The sequence below is a fragment of the Acanthochromis polyacanthus genome, chromosome 9, assembly GCF_021347895.1.
Source record: "Acanthochromis polyacanthus isolate Apoly-LR-REF ecotype Palm Island chromosome 9, KAUST_Apoly_ChrSc, whole genome shotgun sequence".
NCBI lineage: Eukaryota > Metazoa > Chordata > Actinopteri > Pomacentridae > Acanthochromis > Acanthochromis polyacanthus.
This window is the reverse complement of record NC_067121.1, coordinates 5,010,011-5,029,836: the sequence shown is the minus strand read 5'-3', so window position 1 is coordinate 5,029,836 and position 19,826 is coordinate 5,010,011. Positions and strand designations below refer to the sequence as shown.

The 19,826-nt window shown below is 39.4% G+C and overlaps 1 protein-coding gene across 1 annotated transcript; it reads right to left on the bottom strand.

Annotated features, from left to right (window-relative positions):
- Positions 1–3,418: 3,418 nt before the first annotated feature.
- LOC127535327 (uncharacterized) lies at positions 3,419–19,135 on the bottom strand. Its single transcript, XM_051952989.1, has 3 exons — positions 19,128–19,135; positions 18,511–18,623; positions 3,419–8,638 (listed from the first exon to the last, which is right to left on the bottom strand). Exons 2-3 carry the CDS (start codon positions 18,584–18,586, stop codon positions 4,929–4,931), a joined length of 3,786 nt encoding a protein of 1,261 aa, XP_051808949.1. The 5' UTR covers positions 18,587–18,623; positions 19,128–19,135; the 3' UTR covers positions 3,419–4,928.
- Between the last annotated feature and the right edge of the window lie 691 nt (positions 19,136–19,826).

Here is a 19,826-nt window from a genome sequence, read left to right as displayed (position 1 = left end):
GGCTGTAAGGTAGAATTTTAAGAAATTGTTCCCTGCTGATTTGGAGTAATTATTGTGAATAGTTTGGTTTTAATTAAAGTTTGAATTAATGTTCAGTGAGCAAATGCTGTGCATGGAAGGTTTAGTTATCAGTCACTTGTGTAATATCCCAGTGAGCATTATTCTGTTGAAAAAAGAGGTTAATCTCACATTTTCTTTTCATGTTGGAGCCTACCCAACAACAAAAAAGAAATCTAGAGGGAGCAAAATGAAAAATGATTGTCAGAGTGTGAGTCCATATAAGAAGCTTTATTACTACTGAGCTAACTGGCTAACCTTAAGTGCAGTTTCTTAATTTATACAACTGCCCTCAGTACAATATCCTAGTTTTATGTGTTATCAGGTGTGAAATGATTCCTGTCACATCACTGTAATTTCACTGCTTCTAAGTTGAACAACAGAGTGTTTACTTTTATGTAAAATCTAAAGCTAACTGCTTATATTTGCTTCATTTTCTAAAGAGGTTCTAAAGAAAGAAATGAATATGGAATAAGATTACTGTCAAAAGTATTCATCCACAATTCTAACCATTCGTATTTGTAATGTTAAACATTTGTATGTTAATAAAAAACTTGTACACAAAATTCTGCTGTCATATGCATGAGTTTGATAAATTAAGGGTTAGGATTGTTTTTACGAGTATGAACCTAAAAGTTGTGAGTGCAACTCTAATTTCTACGACTACGAAGTCTTCCCTGTGAGGACGAATTCAAGTTTATGGGTACGAGTAGAAAAATACTGGAACGACGTCACATAGGTCACAGAGGAAGGTAATCGAACACCGATTGCTTCAAACGCGCATGCGCCATTTATAAAGAGTAGACGCCGGGTGGACCCGGTGGACCTACCGGGGCAGGTGACGCCTCACAGGTCAAGTAAATAACACATCCAACTTCTTGTAATTTATTTATTTCATGAAACTGTACTGTTTTAATTGATATACAGTTTATGGACGAAAGACGGTACTGCTTAGCTTGCACGCTAACGAGCCGGGCCGGTGACACATTAGCCTTCTAATGCAAGGAGGCTAATGAGGAGGCTTAATAACAAAACAAACATAATTTGAGATTATGAATCGTGGCAATTGGCGTATGAATCAGCCCATTGTACAGCCTAAATTGCTGTAAATTAAGTCCAGTTTTAGTTCTTTGCAAACTCAGACACGTGCATTAGTTTAGTTTACAATGAATCTGGTGGAGTTCGGTAAAGTTGGAAAGATATTCACAGATTCGGACTTCCGGCATCAATAACTCATGAGATATATGTTGTCAAAACATGAACGATGCCTCTTTCAAATCGTTGTAAGGTAGACAATGTGCTACAAGGCCAATTTTATCAAAAGTCGCTGTATTTCAAGCTACAGAAATAACATTGGCGTCTATGAGCAGCCGGCGGTGCAACGAGTGAACAGGGACCGTCTGCAAATAGCAAAACCGTTGCAACAGCGAAAAGAGACACGACACATTTATTCAATAACTTTACTCTTGTACCCTGTAGAGCCACTAAAATCACTGGAGCCATGAATCGGCTGCGGCTGGTCAAACTACAACTCTTGTAGAAAAATGAAAAATTGAATTTTAAGGATTTTTTATGATTATTTTATGAGTATTAAAATTCAGTAACTTCACTCTTACACACTGTACAGTCACCAAAATCACTGGAGCCATCAATTGTCTCCTGCTGGTCATACTACAACTCTTTGTTTGGTGCTAAATTAAAAATCTGAATTTTAAGGAATTTTTATGTTTTGTATGATTATTTTATGAGTATTAAAATGGCACTTTTCTTCATGTATGTGGTATATTTTATATAACACACAGGAAAAATGGCATAAGGGCATAATGTACTTGTTTGTCCAAACACATAATTCAGTATAGTAATGGAATTTACAATCCTTACCAAAGAGAGTATCAGATAACACCAATATACCAAACAAACTGTTTAGACTGTCACCTCAAGTACTGATGATTGAGAAGAAAGACGATAAGACACTTTATTGCAAAGTTTCAGTGTCAATTGATTCATTTATACCATAATGTTAAACTGAGAGTAATATTTTTCTAGTTAAGGACTGTACAGACAATACTTGGAGGTAATAAACCTGACGGTCTGACCAGCACAGGTCACAGCAAGTACACTATGCCCTTATGCCATTTTCCCTGTGTGTTATATAAAATATACCACATACATGAAGAAAAGTGCCATTTTAATACTCATAAAATAATCATACAAAACATAAAAATTCCTTAAAATTCAGATTTTTGATTTAGCGCCAAAGCAAGAGTTGTAGTTTGACCAGCAAGAGCCCATTCATGGCTCCAGTGATTTTGGTGGCTCTACAGTGAAGTTATTGAATAAATGTGTAGTGTCTCTTTTCGCTGTTGCAGCGGTTTTGCTATTTGCAGACGGTCCCTGTTCACTCGTTGCACCGCCGGCTGCGCATACACGCCAATGTTATTTCTGTAGCTTGAAATACAGCGACTTTTGATAAAATTGGCCTTGTAGCACATTGTCTACCTTACAACAATTTGAAAGAGGCATCGTTCATGTTTTGACAACATATATCTCATGAGTTATTGATGCCGGAAGTCCGAATCTGTGAATATCTTTCCAACTTTACCGAACTCCGCCAGATTCATTGTAAACTAAACTAATGCACGTGTCTGAGTTTGCAAAGAACTAAAACTGGACTTAATTTACAGCAATTTAGGCTGTACAATGGGCTGATTCATACGCCAATTGCCACGATTCATAATCTCAAATTATGTTTGTTTTGTTATTAAGCCTCCTTAGCCTCCTCATTAGCCTCCTTGCATTAGAAGGCTAATGTGTCACCGGCCCGGCTCGTTAGCGTGCAAGCTAAGCAGTACCGTCTTTCGTCCATAAACTGTATATCAATTAAAACAGTACAGTTTCATGAAATAAATAAATTACAAGAAGTTGGATGTGTTATTTACTTGACCTGTGAGGCGTCACCTGCCCCGGTAGGTCCACCGGGTCCACCCGGCGTCTACTCTTTATAAATGGCGCATGCGCGTTTGGAGCAATCGGTGTTCGATTACCTTCCCCTGTGACCTATGTGACGTCGTTCCAGTATTTTTCTACTCGTACCCATAAACTTGAATTCGTCCTCACAGGGAAGACTTCGTAGTCGTAGAAATTAGAGTTGCACTCACAACTTTTAGGTTCATACTCGTAAAAACAATCCTAACCCTTAATTTATCAAACTCATGCATATGACAGCAGAATTTTGTGTCCAAGTTTTTTATTAACATACAAATGTTTAACATTACGAATACGAATGGTTAGAATTGTGGATGAATACTTTTGACAGTAATCTTATTCCATAAATGAACAGCTTGAGACAAGAAGAGAACGATGCATTTCCAACAGAATCCATTTAATATTCCAGCTCAGTCACATAACATTTAACAGACAGTAAAACTTTATTTTCTGTCACATCGGGTACCAACACCTCAGTTATCAAATGACTTTTCTTTCTAATCAGCTCACCAAAAATATAAACATATTGGGTCTCAAATCTAAAAATAAAATCACCAACTTGACAGACTTCAGCTTTAACTTGCACAGTTTATAGCAACCTTCTGTTTTTAATCATGAAACATTAACAGCTGTCACATTAGAATTTATGCAAGTAAATTTAAACGCTAAAAAGCCACACTCACAACAAAATGTCATTAATCAAGAACCTTGAGCCTATAATTAATGATCAGAAGTAGTGCTGGGCGATATGACGATACATATTGTAGGAACGAAAGAAAAGTGTCTGTTGTGACATTTCTATTCTATCGTTTCTATCGCGATAGAGAGAGCAGCGTGTGTGAGTGAGAGAGAGAGAGAGAGAGAGAGAGCGAGCGAGCGCGAGTTATCCGAGCGACCCTGAATGCAGCAGGAGCGAGTGAAGACGAGAGCCGGTTAAGAGAAGAAGAGTTAAGATAAGCGTAGCTTCTGGGTTATTGCAACTTTACGGTATAGTCAAAGTCTATCTGCAATAAAGGCTGCAGCATTCTCAGAGAAGGCCGGGCTCCTGTGTTTTGCCTTCTACAACTGCTGGTAAAGTGAAGGGGGTTAACCCCGGAGTAAACTGCAGTAACTTCGGCCCCGGAGAACCAACCTCCCCTGTCCTTTCTGACCATGGTCGGGCAACTGAGCAGGAACGGTTAACAGTTTCTAACCTAATTTTATCAATTATTACAGCAAATATATCATTAAATAGCCTGCGACGATGGTATGACAGTTTTCTTGTCACTATGCATGCTCTAAGTTTATATTAGTGAAAATAAAGAAGAATAAAAAAGAGATTTTTTGCAAAGAAACTCTGTCTTGTGGGTTTACGTTCTTTGATTCTCACGCAGGTTTGCGACATGCTTTATATTACTTAACTCATGAGTGCTGAACGATGGACTCGCAACAGGTTGAAGTTTCATGCCTGGAGTCGCAACAGACAGAGACAGCTATGCAGGCAGCCCAAGAAGAAGCACTTTTACCAAAAAGAGGGGGTACGTCTGTGAGTTGGTTATATTTTGGGTTCAAGAGGTCTGACACGGAGCAGAACACGATCATATGCAAACTATGCTACAAGACTATTCCCGCGCCTGATGTCAACACAACAAACCTCTTCTATCAGCTACAGAAGGTCCATGAAAAACTTGTGGTATCGTGGTATATCATGACATATATTGTTATTGTGATATAAAATATGATTTTTTCCATATCGACCAGCACTAATCAGAAGTATCAGAAACATTTTCTAAATACTGGAGAAGTTTTATTAATGAAAAGAATAGAGGGAAATATCGAGACCAAACTTAGTTACAGACATCTGTAAAGATCCGAAGATGTCTGTAGACCTGCACACCTTGTGATGTTTATCCTGACAATCCAAAGAAATTTGTAATTTTCTCGAAGAAGCCTTTCGGTTTCTTCCTCTCCTGTGTTTCCTCTGAAAATTTCTCCTCTGATATTTTACGTTTGTCTCGTTTGGCTACTTTGGAGATGAGTGTTGCTCTTTCCTTCACTGCCTCCAGAGACTGAATCCGAGCCTGGTAGCCCTCTTTGGCCTCTGATTCTTCTCCTTGGATCATCATGTCGATGTACTCTGGAGTGGTCAGGGGGTTTGGCCTCAGGGAGATCTCCTGCAGACGAGTAATACTTTGAGCTGACCGATCCATGAGGCCCACTATCACGTCTTGAAGATGACCAATCTCCTCCTCTTGTCTCTCAATCAGTTCCTGTATTGTCATCTTTTCTTGCGAAGCTTTTTCATACTTGTGCTTTAACTCTTTCAGTGTCTGCTTCTCTTTGACTTTAACATACTCCCACCTGTATGTCTGGTTGAAGTGAACACGCCAAATACATTTTCCAGGACAGACAGTGCACATCCCTGCCCCATCCATTGATGCACAGCCACGTTTCTCATTGTCATTTGCTATCGCACATGGGTAGTGGCACGTTGTTGAACATATCTGACAGTTGGTAATGTACGCTCCTTTCTCTGTGATCTGTATTTGGACTGGTTTAGTAACGTCCACCTCAATCTCAAAGTTTTCATTTGAAGTCATGACTGTTTCGTGGTCCTTGATCTTTTGTTGGGTTGTTTTAATTTCTTCCAGTTTTGCCAGTCCAGCTTTGACTTGCGGCTGCAAACCTTCGATGGCTGTTTCAAGATGCTTTCGTTCTTTCAACACCTCTTGGGTCATGAGCAAGCTTTTGGTTTTCATTTTCCCCAAAGCAGTGAAGAACTTCTCCATACTTTTGATCCCCATCTTCCAAAACATTTCATCAAAGTTGTCCTCCTCATCCGAGTCCTCACCACCGAGCCCGTGACCTTGGTTGTCTGCAAACAGTGCTGAGTTGTTGAACTTGAAGTGAACAGGAAATCCCAAGTCATTTTTTGGACATGGAACCTCAGCGATGTTTATTGCCTCAAGAACCGGTGGCTGCTTGCCGTCAGCAAAAGTCACCAGCATCTGGATGTTTTCTGCCACGTCTTTGCCAAAGATGGAGAGCACCGAGTCGAACACATATCTCTGTGTTGCTGTTAGTCGTGCAAGAGAAGCCTGAGTAACAAAACACACTGCATCAAGCTCACTGACTCCATTAATGGAGGTGAAAAGCCTGCGGATTTGTTCTGTGATCTCTTTGTCTCTTGCTACTCCTCTGGTATCTCCAAACCCTGGTGTGTCGACAACAGTCAGAGAGAAGGGGGTTTTAAATCCATCCTGGTGGTTGATTTTGTACACCGTGACTTCAGATGTTTGACTATGAGCTTGTGATTTTGATTGATCCTCATCAATTAACTTGAATCTGAAATGGTCATTCCACTCTACTCCAACAATGTAGTTGATCATTCCGTTGATGAGAGTCGACTTTCCTGATCCAGTCGCTCCAAGAAGCATTATCGTACGATTCTGCCTCATGCCTTCTTTGCCAAAGTTAAACTTCCTGCAGCCGTCTATGTCCACATCTTCTTCTTCCAGAGGCAGCTTGTAAATTAAGGGCTGGTTTGAGTTTGTTTCCTTGCTTATGTGTTTGAGGTATTCGGCCAGACGTGCAAATTCACGCTTCGTTGTAGAGACGTTAACAGTGATGCTTTCTTTGCTTTTTCCATCAACACCACAGTCACATCTGACCCTGACTGCATATCCTGTCTCTGACTGAAGTCCTGAAATGATCGCCTCTTCAGCCGTTGTCTTCATTTGTTTCCACTGCAAATCTTCTTGTTTCCCCTTATTGTCTGTTTGTGCAAACTCCAAGATGTAGCTCAATATCTGGACGTCCTGTCCGAGCTCAGCAGGTTTCTTCCAGCTGACTGAGATCTCACATGAGTTTGCTTCAACGTGAGGTTCTCCAGGAGGGCTGCAGGGTAAGGTTTTAATGGAGTCACTGACTACATTGGCCGGCCCGATGCCTGCTGAGGTCACTGCTCTGCATCTGAACATGTACTCTGTGTTTGGACTCAGATCGCTCACTGTGACTTCTCCAGCTTTCAGCACTTTCTTTTGCTTCCATTCCTCCTCTCCTCTGACACAGAACTCCACAAAGTAGGAGGTGATGTTCTCTGCTCCAAATCTGGGAGGAGAAACCTTCAGATTCACACTGTTGTGGTTTATGTCTGCTGCTGTCACAGTTTCAGGCTTTGAAGGCGGCTCAAAGTTCTCACTGACAGAGAAACCGTCTTCATAAAGGTAGATGCTTGAACCTTTCTGTGTCTCATTTGTTAAACCCACCATCAGGAACTTTGTGTTCTTGTTTTCCATGTTGGCTTCTGCAAAATCACTGGAGAGTTTTGCTTTTTTCCTCATTTCATCTGTTGTTTCTTTGGAACGGTACCATTGTTCTTTCTCTATATTGTGAATGCGTGGATCCTGAATTTGTTCTGATTTGGTCGTTCCTTTTAAGTAGTTTGATAAAGCTGAGAGGTATGGTTCATCACTTCTCAGTGAGGTGAAGACAAAACACACAGCATGCTTTGCACTGAAAAGTTCTTCATCTAGACCAGCTTGAGATGAGATGATCTTCGTGTTTTTCATCATTTTGGTGAAGGATTTTAGAATGAAGATTTCTCTCTCTTTACAGTCCATCCACTCGTTCAGGTTTTTGCTGTTGAAAGGTGAAGAATGTCTTTTCTTCAGGATCTCTGCCAGCTCAGCCTCTTCTTCTCCTCCTCCTCGGATTGATGGAAGTTTCTTTGCTAAGGTTCGTTGGAATTCCAGTTTGAACTCAGAGCACATCTCTTTAAAACCTTTAATCTTTTCTCCAATCTGTGGGAACTGCTGTACAGTGGTGGATCTCAGAGCATCATTGATCCTCATTTCCAGCTCACTGAAGTCCTCCAGGACACTTTGTACTTCTTGAACTAATCTTATACTTATCTGACGGACCAGTTTGGCAGCAGAAGAATCTAAACTAGTCAGTGGCAACAACCAGACCTTCATTGGTACAGCCTTTTCTCCGTTGGCTCCCAATAATGTTGGCAGGCTTTGGTAGACTTCTACTGCTTCCTGATAGGACACTGGATTTTTCACAAGAGAAAAGTCTCCATGGAATTTGCAAGAGAATTTCTCAACATTTGTTGTGTCCTTATCTTCCATTTTTAGGGAACCTTCGCCCTCTATTGAAAAGCAGGGAATCTTCTTGATCATCACTTTCAAGTTGCCCTGAATGTCTTGATGGTTTTCTTTTTCAGACACCTCACGGTCAAACACAAAGAAGGCTTGTGCCCCATAAAGGATTCCTGCGACCACATGTGTTGCTAAGCTTTGCTCAAAAACATCTGGATGCTTCACATTGCCTTTCCCAAGATGATTCATGGACAGCTCCTGGAACTTGGTAGTTGTTTCGTATTTCAGTGTTACTCTGGCCTGATTTTTAGATTTCTTATCATCATGTAGGTATTTGGCTGATCCTTCTACCTCGACCAGTCCACCAAGAAAACTTGCTTTCAGGGAGGCCTCGACATTCAGCGCCGATGATTTATCCTCAATTGATTCAGATGCAACTATCTCAAACTGACTACTGGGTTTTAGTTGCTCTTTTGTATTTCTTTCCAAGTCGTCGCGGTCCCACAGTGTCATTCCTGCCAGAAAGAATATTAAAAGTTAGATTATCTTTTACTTTGACATAAATCAGAGAAATGATGGAAGAGAGATACAAAACAAAAAGCAACACAATTTCTCCTTTTCTCAGAAGTTCTGCTATTTGCATGATCAAATCACAAAATAAATAAAATCCTCTTCCACCATCCTTTAAGGTCTCATATTGTTTCCCTTTTGACAAAGTCATGAAGCTCTCATTCCCCTCAATGCGTCAGTTTTAACTTTCAGCTTGAAACACTGGAAAGATGTAGGCCAGATGCAGACTTTAGGTATAAACCTGCAACTGGCTGTCTACTTCATGCAGTTTTCTCTTCTTTTGCTCTATGAGTGTCACTATTTTCAAAATCATTTTCACTCTGGCTCCATCCTTTGTGTACCTGTAACTGGTTTGAAGAAAAACAAACCAACCAGAGTCATTTTTCTCCCCTGTAGCACAATAATTCTAAAGTGCAGACAGACAATTTCACAATGCAGACTGGTTCTGCTGTGCAAAACTAATTTCACCATGACATATAACTCTTACTTTTAGTCCTGGTTTTAAAAGGCTGTTTCATGGTCCGTACCTTTTAATTGCCCGTTTCAGGAAAAAGACTCTCTCTGTGCCTGCTATCGACAGAATAAACAGTTGACTGCAGCTGACACTAATGTAAATGACTGTTAGACCAGAACTTTTTTTGTGTGGTTTTTCTCTGTGTGGTCATTTAAAAGAAACTATCATAAGAATGGATAAGAGCCATTGTTTGTATCTCATGTTTTTGATACTGCTAAAATACAGAAAAATATATATATTAGCAGCAAAGCAGCAGTTTGGAAATTAAATGGTTGCTGGTTAACATGTTGTCTGAATGGTCTGTGTTTCAGTCACTATTTCCTCCTCATTCTTAACAGCTTTACTGGGAATTCATTTGTATAGAAAATACAGTTTATGTGAGCACAGAGAGCAGGAGAGAAGCTAGCAGACTGAGGAGCAGCTGCACATTCTGATTGGTTAACATGGAAGCAGTGAGGGGTGGAGTTATGCAGAATTTGAGAAGGACAACTGTTGGTATTCCAGTTTCTATGTAGAAACTGGTTTGTAAAGCTGGGAGAATATCTAGTTGAGGTGGTATTTGAGGAATGGCAGAAGTAAGCATTAACAAGAAAAGCACTCAGTGAGCACAATACTCGGCCAAGGCGGTTCATTCCCCCATGTAGCATTGTCAGAAATGCTGCATTTTTTTTGTAGAAATGCAGCATTTTATTAGTATTGTTAATATTATTTTTTTTTATTGATGATTAGAAATCCCAACACTATAGAATGTGGCCATTTAATATAGATGTACCCACAAACAAAATGACCTGGCGCCAAGCACAGGTGTGTGTTATGCATGTGAACATTATGTACGAATACTGAATTGCGTGACTTACATACGTGTAAATTACTCTTCTAAAGGTCTGTTGATCAGTTCATCACTTTCCTTGCTAACAAACTTCTGCTGCACATTTCAGCCCAGTAGCTGACAGTAATGCGCAAATGAGCTGGTTTGCCAACCAACTTCAACTCCAAAAGAAGAATGGAAACGAACACCAAAGAAGAAGAAGGCGGGCCAATGTGTGTGAGAGTGTGGGGCGAATGACGGTGAAGCTCCTGGTGTTTCACAATGCCTTTATTTACGTTCAGTCATCAGCCTTATTTGAACGCAAATTCACCTTCATTCCTTTATTCAGGAAACACTGTAAGAGCTTGTCCCCATTCCAGCTGCTTCTAAGTTTAGACACATCCTTTGCTAGACAGCAACAGCGTGGAACCATTTTCTTTCATTTTTATGTGAATTTTCGGACTTTTCGGCAGCATCTTCGTCACTTCCTGTGCCGCTGGAATGGTGACAAAATAAAAGCCTGTACCATTAAAAATATGCCTTCAAAATAAAAGCCTGGAGGAAATGGTTATTTCAACACCAGCAAAACAAAGGTTGGCCAAAAGTGATAAACTGATCAACAGACCTTTATAAATGTGATTTGCACGTGATTTGGTATCCATACATAACATGTACATGCATAATACATGCCTGTGCTCAGTACAAGGTCATTTTTATTAAAGATTTCATCCATCTGAAATTATACGTCAACTGAGCAGCCTTGGTGGAGTACTGCGCTCTCTGAGTGCTTTTCTTGTTATGTTTTGTCAACTGCTGCAGAATAAAATGTGAATTGAAAACATTATAGTTTCTGAATTTAATGTTAAAATATTTATCAGTAATACAATGAAAATGGGAGAAAATGTGAATATTTACTTTGCAAGTCGATTTTAGTGTGCGTCCCTAAATTTTCTGCTTGCGCTCCTACAATTTCAAGTTAGGGGCCACTGTGCTCCTCGGAAAAAAAGTTAGTCTGGAGCCCTGGGTTGGGGGGCTAAAATGATTTTTTTTGTTTTACTTCTGATTATTTTCATTGAACATTTTATCACTGGGCTGCACAGTGGAGTAGTGATTAGAACTTTCGCCTTGCAGCAAGAAGATCCCTTGTTTGAGTCCCGGCCTGAGCCTGGGATCTTTCTGCATGGAGTTTGCATGTTCTCCCTGTACATGCGTGGGTTTTCTCCGGGTACTCCGGCTTCCTCCCACAGTCCAAAAACATGCTGAGGTTAATTGGTTACTCTAAATTGCCCGTAGGTGTGAATGTGAGTGTGATTGTGTGTCTGTATATGTAGCCCTGTGACAGACTGGTGACCTGTCCAGGGTGTCCCCTGCCTTCACCCGAGTCAGCTGGGATAGACTCCAGCACCCCCCATGACCCTAGTGAGGATAAAGCGGTGTATAGAGAATGGATGGATGGAAGGATTTTATCACTGCAACACCTATAAATAGCTTCATCTCTTAAGATGCACATAATGCAAACAAACATGAAATTGAAGTTTGTTTCTGATTCTTGGCTTCACCTTGGTAACAAATGAAAACAAAAAGAAAATTGCAAATCTTGATAAATTACTGAGTAACATTAAAGAAACATAGAAACATGGAATATAAACAGTATATAATAAACAATAACACAGAATCAGAGTATCCTAATTACTTTGGAAAAACGGCAATACAAGTATAATTGATTGGACAGATTTCTTTTTTTTAAAGTGTCCTATTCCATAAAAAAGTCAGCACATACACAATATCCTTCAAACGTGCATTGCAAACTCTTTTTCAATTCTGTAAATGAACGGATATACGGAACAAGCATATAAAAATAAAATTAAAAAAACTAAATCACATACATACGCACCAGAAAACGACAAAACAACAGCAACAAAATCTGTGTAGCAGAGAACCAGAGGTGTCATCGAACAGCTTGTGTTATGTCATTTAAAATGTGGCCTATATGGGCTGATAAACTCAATCCAACCATTCCAACATTTATCAAACATGTCCATTTTGAGTCTCAGTACAAATGTTAATTTCTCCATTGCAAAAATATCATGCACCACATTATACCAGTCTTCTATAGAGAGTGGGTCCTTACAGCCATTTTTTTGTAACGGCTTTTCTTGCTGGCAACCAGCATAATTCTAGACAAGTATGTCTTAGGGTAACCAACAAGTTGTGGTGGCATCTTACCCAAGTACAAGACCTGAAAAAAAGACCAATCTTGATTCTCAAAACCTTTTCCATGCTACCCTGATCATCTTCCAGAAGCTGTGAATCCTAGGGCACCCCCACAACACATGAAAATGGTTTGCTCCTACATTTCCACATCCTCTCCAGTTACCAGCTTGCCCCCCCCCCCCCCCCAAAAAAAAAAAAAAAAAAAAATTGTTTCTGAGCTGGTATTTTAAAGAATCGGACCATATTTTTCCAGTTAAACTCTCTCCAAGACAGTGAGCTGGTTGATTTCTATTGTTTGATTGTTGCAGGTCTGCTTTATTTAGTATTTTGTCAAAACGATGTCTGGGTTTCTCCCAGGTGGCATTTCAGTTCTCTACTTCCAATAATAGCCTGCAGCTGGATCTTGGCTGAGAGTTGGTCAGGGTTTCCTCTACATTCATTTAGGAGTGATGGGCCGCCATTCCTAAATCCTAGCTGCCGCTCCTTCAAAGTTCTTCCTTTTTTTTTTTTTACCTTAGTGAGTTCTAAGGTAAGCTACAGATAACTATCTTGCTCAGTATCTACTCTTTGAGGTAGATACGTTGTTAATTGCTCGTGAGAGTGCGGCCTTGAAAGTGACGTCACGTCAAGCACCCAGGCACCAGGTCAGAGAATCAGAGGAATGACGTTCTGGAAAATAGAGCAGTGACTGACTGAAGAAAAGGTAGACTTATTAGCTTAAGATAACTGATCATAGATTTTACAAGTTCAACAGAAATTTGCAAAATATTGAAGCCCAGCTAATGCTATGTAACCTATTGGTAACTTAAGTTAATTGGGCACAGTGCCAACTCAGTGTCGCTAATGTGAGTAAACTAACTGATAACATTAAGCTAATATCTAAATGCCATGATGTAACTGCTGACTGCATTTTCAGATGAACTTGTTCAAATATTTCTCTACAAAAAGAAACTTGACAAAGAAGACACTAGTCAGGTATCATTAGTCTCTTACTGACTCATAAATGATGATGGTTAGGTCAAAAATTGTGGTGGTGCAGGACAGAGAGATGAAAGCAGAGGAGAAAAACCTAAAGGGATGCACAGGCTAACACGCTGGGACTTCAAATGGGTTGAAAAAAAATAGCCGGTTCCACTCATGGTTTTGCCACACTGATAATGGTGAGTCTCAAGCCTTTATTTCCTTTCTTATTTTATTGCAAAGTATACATGTCAATATTTGTGTTAAATAATTTAAAAAAATACATAAATTCAGTGTATTTCCAATAAAAGAGCAATTATCAATACTCTGTCCCTATAGGACAACAGAGCCCAAGAGCTCTTCTATTAAAAAAAACAGAAAAATGAATTGTTCTGAGCCTAAGTGCAAACTTTGTCACTAATTCTACAGCACCATTAAGAAATTATTGTTGTTTTTATCTTTATTTATTTTATTTTATTGTTTATTTTTTCAATTATTATTTTACATCCAGCTTTTAAAAAGCTATTTTCAACTCCCCATTCAGTCAGTAGGTTGTAAAAGTAAAATCTGCAGTCATGTGTCATTTGTTTACGCTGTCACAGCTCCCCAGAGAGCCTGCCCCCACTGCTAAAAAAAACCTAGAGGAAGCACTGGTTGGCATTCAGTTGACTTACATCATGCTAAGAAGTCCGGGTTACAAATATTTATCAGGGTTTTGGTCTGAGCTGCTATGTAGTATGTTTTAAGACAAGGGAGCATCAGACCCCCTTTCTCCATTGGGGAACTATTTGGGAGTTTGAGTGTCTTGAATCTGACTCTTGGTTTCTTGCCCTGCCATAAAAATCTCGAAATTATCTTGTCCCATTCTGAAAATGCTTTGTTTGGGATATTCACTTGCAATGTCTGGAACAAGTAAAAATTTCTTGGAAGGATATGCATTTTGATTATCATGGCGTGCTGGATCAGCCTTCAGAAGGACAACAGGTTCCACCTGACCAAGTCTCATCTAATGTTGGAGAGTAGTGGTTCATAATTTCTCGAGGTCTGGCTTGTCAGGACTTTTGGTATTGGTATGCCTTGGTATTTCACACTGTCTACTTCCCTGATAGCATATTGGTCTCTGAGGCGCAAACTGGGCGTATAATTAAAAGTTAATAGTTGGTATTTGTGAGCGTTCAATTTATACCCTGATACCGATCCAAACTTACTAAGTGTTTGTCGTAGAGCTGGGAGGGAGTGGGGTGGGTGGGTCATGTACACCAGAACATCATCTGCAGACAGACTGTCTTCTGTTCTCCTTCCAGGGAGACTCTATGTATCGCATCATTTTGCCTCATCAATTGATTTTAAGGCCCTATGAAGAGTGCAAACAGGAGAGGACTGATAGGACACCCCTGTCGACATCTGCATTCCAGTTCAAAGGACCCTGATAGAGAACCATTGATTTTTATTCTTGCTGTTGCATTCTTGCAAAATCTGTTATCCATCCATCCATTCTCTATATACCACTTTATCCTCATTAGGATCATGGGGGGTGCTGGAGTCTATCCCAGCTGACTCAGGTGAAGGCAGGGGACACCCTGGACAGGTCACCAGTCTGTCACAGGGCTACATATACAGACACACAATCACACCTAGGGGTAATTTAGAGTAACCAATTAACCTCAGCATATTTTTGGACTGTGGGAGGAAGCCGGAGTACCCGGAGAAAACCCACGCATGCACAGGGAGAACATGCAAACTCCATGCAGAAAGATCCCAGGCCGGGATTTGAACCGGGGATCTTCTTGCTGCAAGGCCAAAGTTCTAACCACTACCTCACTGTGCAGCCTGCAAAATCTGTTATGAGTTATCTAAAGCTAAAATTTTTTCTTTGGTAAGTCGCTGCCCTATTTTCCAAGATGACACTCCTCTGACTCTCTGACCTGCTGCCTGGGTACTTCACATAATGTCAATGTCAAGGCCATGCTCTCGCAAGTAATTACATGTATCAACGTGACATATCAAAGAGTAGATAGTGAGCAAGATAGTTATCTGTAGTTTACCTTGATACTCATGAGTATCTGACCCATTGCAAAACTCTGCTGTGAAGGTGGAGGCTTGCAGCGGTGGTATATTTGTTTCAATAAAAAAGAAAGAAAGAAATTTGAAGGAGCGGCAGCTACGACTTAGGAATGGCAGCCTGCCGCTCCTTAATGAATGTAGAGGAAACACTGTGAGGGTTGAAATAGAGGCAGTGAGGGAGTAGGGGGAGGCAGAGGACAAGCACTCTCCTTCACTCTGCTTCCCCCACCTTCTTTTCCCTCCCCCAATGGGGAGAGATCGAGGAAGAGGAAGTGTAGATACGGTGGAGGAATCATAGATATACATAGAAAGGCTAGATGGCTGATGGGACTTTCGCCGGCGTCGTCACCGGTCGGCCATCTTATCTAGGGGGACTTTTCCGGAGCGCTCTATAGTAGTGGATGGAAGGTGAGCGACCTACACAAACAAAAATACACTTAACATGCTGAATTCTTGACGGATTTACAAACAGTTTGGTTTATTAAAAACCTTATTAACGTGGCTATGATTCAGGCCGCGCAGACCTGTTGAAATTGCAGTTTTTCTTTTCGAAAATCGCTGCATATTTGTGTGTTTGTTCCAGCCATTTGCAAGGCTGCAATCTGGGAGTTTCAATTATTATATAGGTTTCCTTGAGACCAACAATAATTTTGTGACAACAACATATTTTGTCTAAATGACAATTTGTGTGGATGCAGTTGGGCATTAGCTAGCAAAGAAACAAGAGGTTGTGAATGAGACATGTGAGCCACTTGGACTATTACAAAGTAACCTGGACTTAATTCTATACAGGTGGGAAAGACATAATTACTCCTTCGTTTTAACATGATTCCCAAGCTGTTTCATTAGTGAAATATATCCTAGATTTAGATTCATTGTGATACAGTAACTGGCTGCTTTGTGTTTGCAAAAATACCCCCCTACAGTGCAAGATGCCACACTTTAGTGCAGCATATGGATGCTCAAATGAACGTTCCTTCAAAACAAGAGCCTGTGGAATCACCTTTCACTCGTAAGAAATGACTTGAGGGACATATTTAGGATAATTGTCACTGACTTAGTGGATTTGTACTTTTATAATACAAGTTATTTTGACCCTGATGTTTTAGAAATGTTTCTACCATTTGTTTACATAATAATCATTGAATATTTCTTTGTCACATTTCTTTTAACATATTACTGTTATTTAGGTTTTCATAACAGCATTCAAGCATAGGCTACATGAATTACCCCAACAATATCATCATTTAGCTCAGTATTTTTGTCCTTACATTAATGTTAAAGGTAAGAAGGGTGTAAAATGTTGTCAATAATTCATATATCTTGGGTATCTTCTCATGTTTTTAAGGTTTCCCCAAAACGCAGAGAAGAGGAGGTAATGGGAAGTTGCTCTAAGAAGGGACGGTTTTGACTGTTTATTTGGAGTGAATGCTGCATGGTTTAGTGTTACTGCTGGTTTGGAGTGAATGTTGAATTGTTTTGTAATTGTGCGCACCTGTTAATAAAAGAAACCTTGATGTCATGTTACTGAATGTGTTTATTTAAAAATGTATAATAAAATATATGTAGGGGAGAACAGGTAAGATTAACCAACCATCCCCTTGATCTTTAAAACTACACAGGAGTTGTCATGAAACCCTAAAATAAGAACACAAACATCATTTCCAGCTGGCTGTGGAATTCTTTGACTTTTGTGGTATAATTATTTTTATGCTAAAGCAAATGGACCCAGGTCTAAACTTATACATTATGCATGTTAGTGATATTCAATGTATAGAACTATGTGAATCATTTAGCAAAAGATCATTCTGAATCATTTAAATTAATTAGGTTTTATCAAAACGATGGCCATGGGCAAGATGACCCAAAAGCCTTGGGGTAAATTGAACCAATATGAATCACAAATTATATAATGTACATACATTATTTGTTCAGTTTAAGTTTAAAATATCATGTGGGTCAACTTACCCCTTTATATTTAATATATGTATTAATTAGAAATATAAAATATCAAACTATTAAATGTTTAACATAAACACTGATGATTTAATTTCACTGTGTGTGTGTGTGTGCAGCTATGGCAGGTAATGCTCTACTATCTACTTTTTAAATAATTTAATATGAAAGTCCATGGTTATAATTATCCGTAAATATGCAATAACATAACGACATCTCTGGCGTTTAGAACAAATCAAACCGTTTAAAAATCGGTTGAAAATTGAGCAAGCTCTGGTTAATTAAATCGTACATGCTCCATAGGCATTAATGTTTTCAGTGAGCCAGCAGCCCCAAGGAAAGATGGCCGCCGTGTAGCGACGTCAGCCCTCATTGGCTCACAGCGTCTGTAAGCTATCTAGCCTTTCTATGTATATCTATGGGAGGAATGGCCTGTTAGAGTCTGTTTGTGACCATGCGGCCATCGCACGTATTATACATCTTGGTGGCTTCTCTCACTAGTCTCCTACTTGCACGGTCACTCAGTTTATGAGGGCGTCCTGATCTAGGCAGATTCACACAAGTGCCATATTCCTTCCATTTCTTGATAATTGATTTCACTGAACTCCGGGGCATGTTCAGTGCCTTGGAAGTTTTTTTGTAACCATCCCCTGAATTGTACTTCTCAGTAACCCTTTCCCTGAGTTGCTTAGAGTGTTCTTCTGTCTTCATGGTGTAATGGTAGCCAGGAATACTGATCAACCACTCTCTGGACCCTTCAGACAGCTGTTTTACAAGTCAATCACTTGAAACACACCCACACCACTCAGGTGATCTTCATTTCACGAATTGTGAGACTATTGGCAACAATTTGATGGACCTCTATTGAATTAGACCATTAAATTAAAAAGGGGGTGAATAATTATGCAAACAATTATTTTTATTTATATAATTTTCATTAACATTACTTTATAGAAATCTGTTTTCACTTTGACTTTAAAGAGTTTTTTTCAATAAATTTTTGTGTTAAGAGAGCCAAATTTTATTGACCATGATTGAATTATGAAAGCAGTAAAATGGTAAACCATCAAAGGGGTGAATACTTATGATAGGCACTGTAAAACATTTGTTCTTGATGGGTGTAACTCTGTGGCTTTTTATTTTATATAGACAGTCAGCTACTGTCAACATGCTACTGGAGCCAAGACCAAAAAATCTTTTTCCTGTAGGTTCCCAACCTGAGTTCTTAAATTGAAATGCTGGAATTTATTTTGGGTTCAGTGAGTTACAGTTGCATTTAATTCCTTGATAATTTTCCTTACCAGGAATGATCATGTCCTGGCGACAGTCGTACAGCATCCCAAGACTGAACGGTCGGCCGAGCGCTGCGACCTCCATCGTCCTGCCGGTTTGAGGCTCCGTCTTTTGGCCGAGACTAAATAACACAGACAGTTTGGTTTAGCAGCAGTTTGAGTTTCTCTGCTTTTACAGAAAAAAACCCTGAAAAAAACAGGGGAATAAATTACATTACATACAAAAGGAAGGTACTGTTGGAACAACCTTAATACTTTCACACACATTTCTATTTACTGTCAGACACTGACTCTGATCAAAACCACTTTAACTGTCAGGTTTCAATTTCAGCTCAGTGATCAAAAGGCAGCAGTGAAGTGGATTAAGAGCCAACATGTACAGTAGAGCTGCTCTTTGCTTTTTAGTAGTTTTAAAAGGAGAATTACTTCTGTTCACAAAGAATTAGAATCAGATAAAATGTTACCAGAGATGTTCCACCTCTAAGTTAAAGTCTTTATTATTGTCTTGCTGTTTTCAGCATTTATTCCAGTTACAGAATCTTTGGATGAACCCCAGAGCTCAGATTAAACAGCAAAGATACACAACAGTACATACAACACAACACAAAGAACATAAATGTACTTACAGCAGAGATATGTGTCGACGTCTGAAGGAGTGCTGCAGTTTCAGATTTTATATCCTCTGAGAGAGAGAGAGACCCACCTCCTGATGTTTATTCACTGATGGGAGGCAGAACTAAGAAGAATCAGGCTGATTTCTCTGAAATGATACAACCTGCTGCATGACCTGCAGGAAGTGGTTAACTGTGTACGCCACATAATACATTTAAAATATGCAGCTAATATGTACAGTGGTCATAGATTAAACATGGATTGTTCAGATTTGTTGAGAAAATTTTCATATTTGCGTATTCTGGAGATACTTCACTTGTGTATTTCAATATCTACCATATATACATGCACATTTCTGCTGAATTCTGCTTTAATATTTTATACAATATTGTGAAGAAATTTGTGTTACTGATCCAAAAGCCTCCTTTCACCACTGCAAAAAACAACAACAACAAAAAACAATAGAAATAATGAAAATCTGAAAGCAAGCTGTTGATTTTCTTTTCAATTATACTTAAAGTTACTTCAAATATGTACTGATACAAAAAGTATTTGTATGTACTGAATGCTATCTGATTTTGTAGTTATTGTGGTGGTATTTTCATCTCTTTCTTCAGTGTGATGGGAGGCAGAACTAAGAAGAATCACGCTGATTTCCCAGAAACGACATAACCTGCTGCCAGGAAGTGGTTAACTATCTCCGTGTACGCCAC

Coding starts and splice junctions, on each gene's coding strand:
- LOC127535327 (XM_051952989.1), bottom strand. CDS start 18,586: ATGGAGGTCGCAGCGCTCGGCCGACCGTTCAGTCTTGGGATGCTGTAC. Junction 8,639..18,510: donor CCAGGACATGATCATTCCTG/GTAAGGAAAATT, acceptor TCTTTCTGGCAG/GAATGACACTGTGGGACCGC.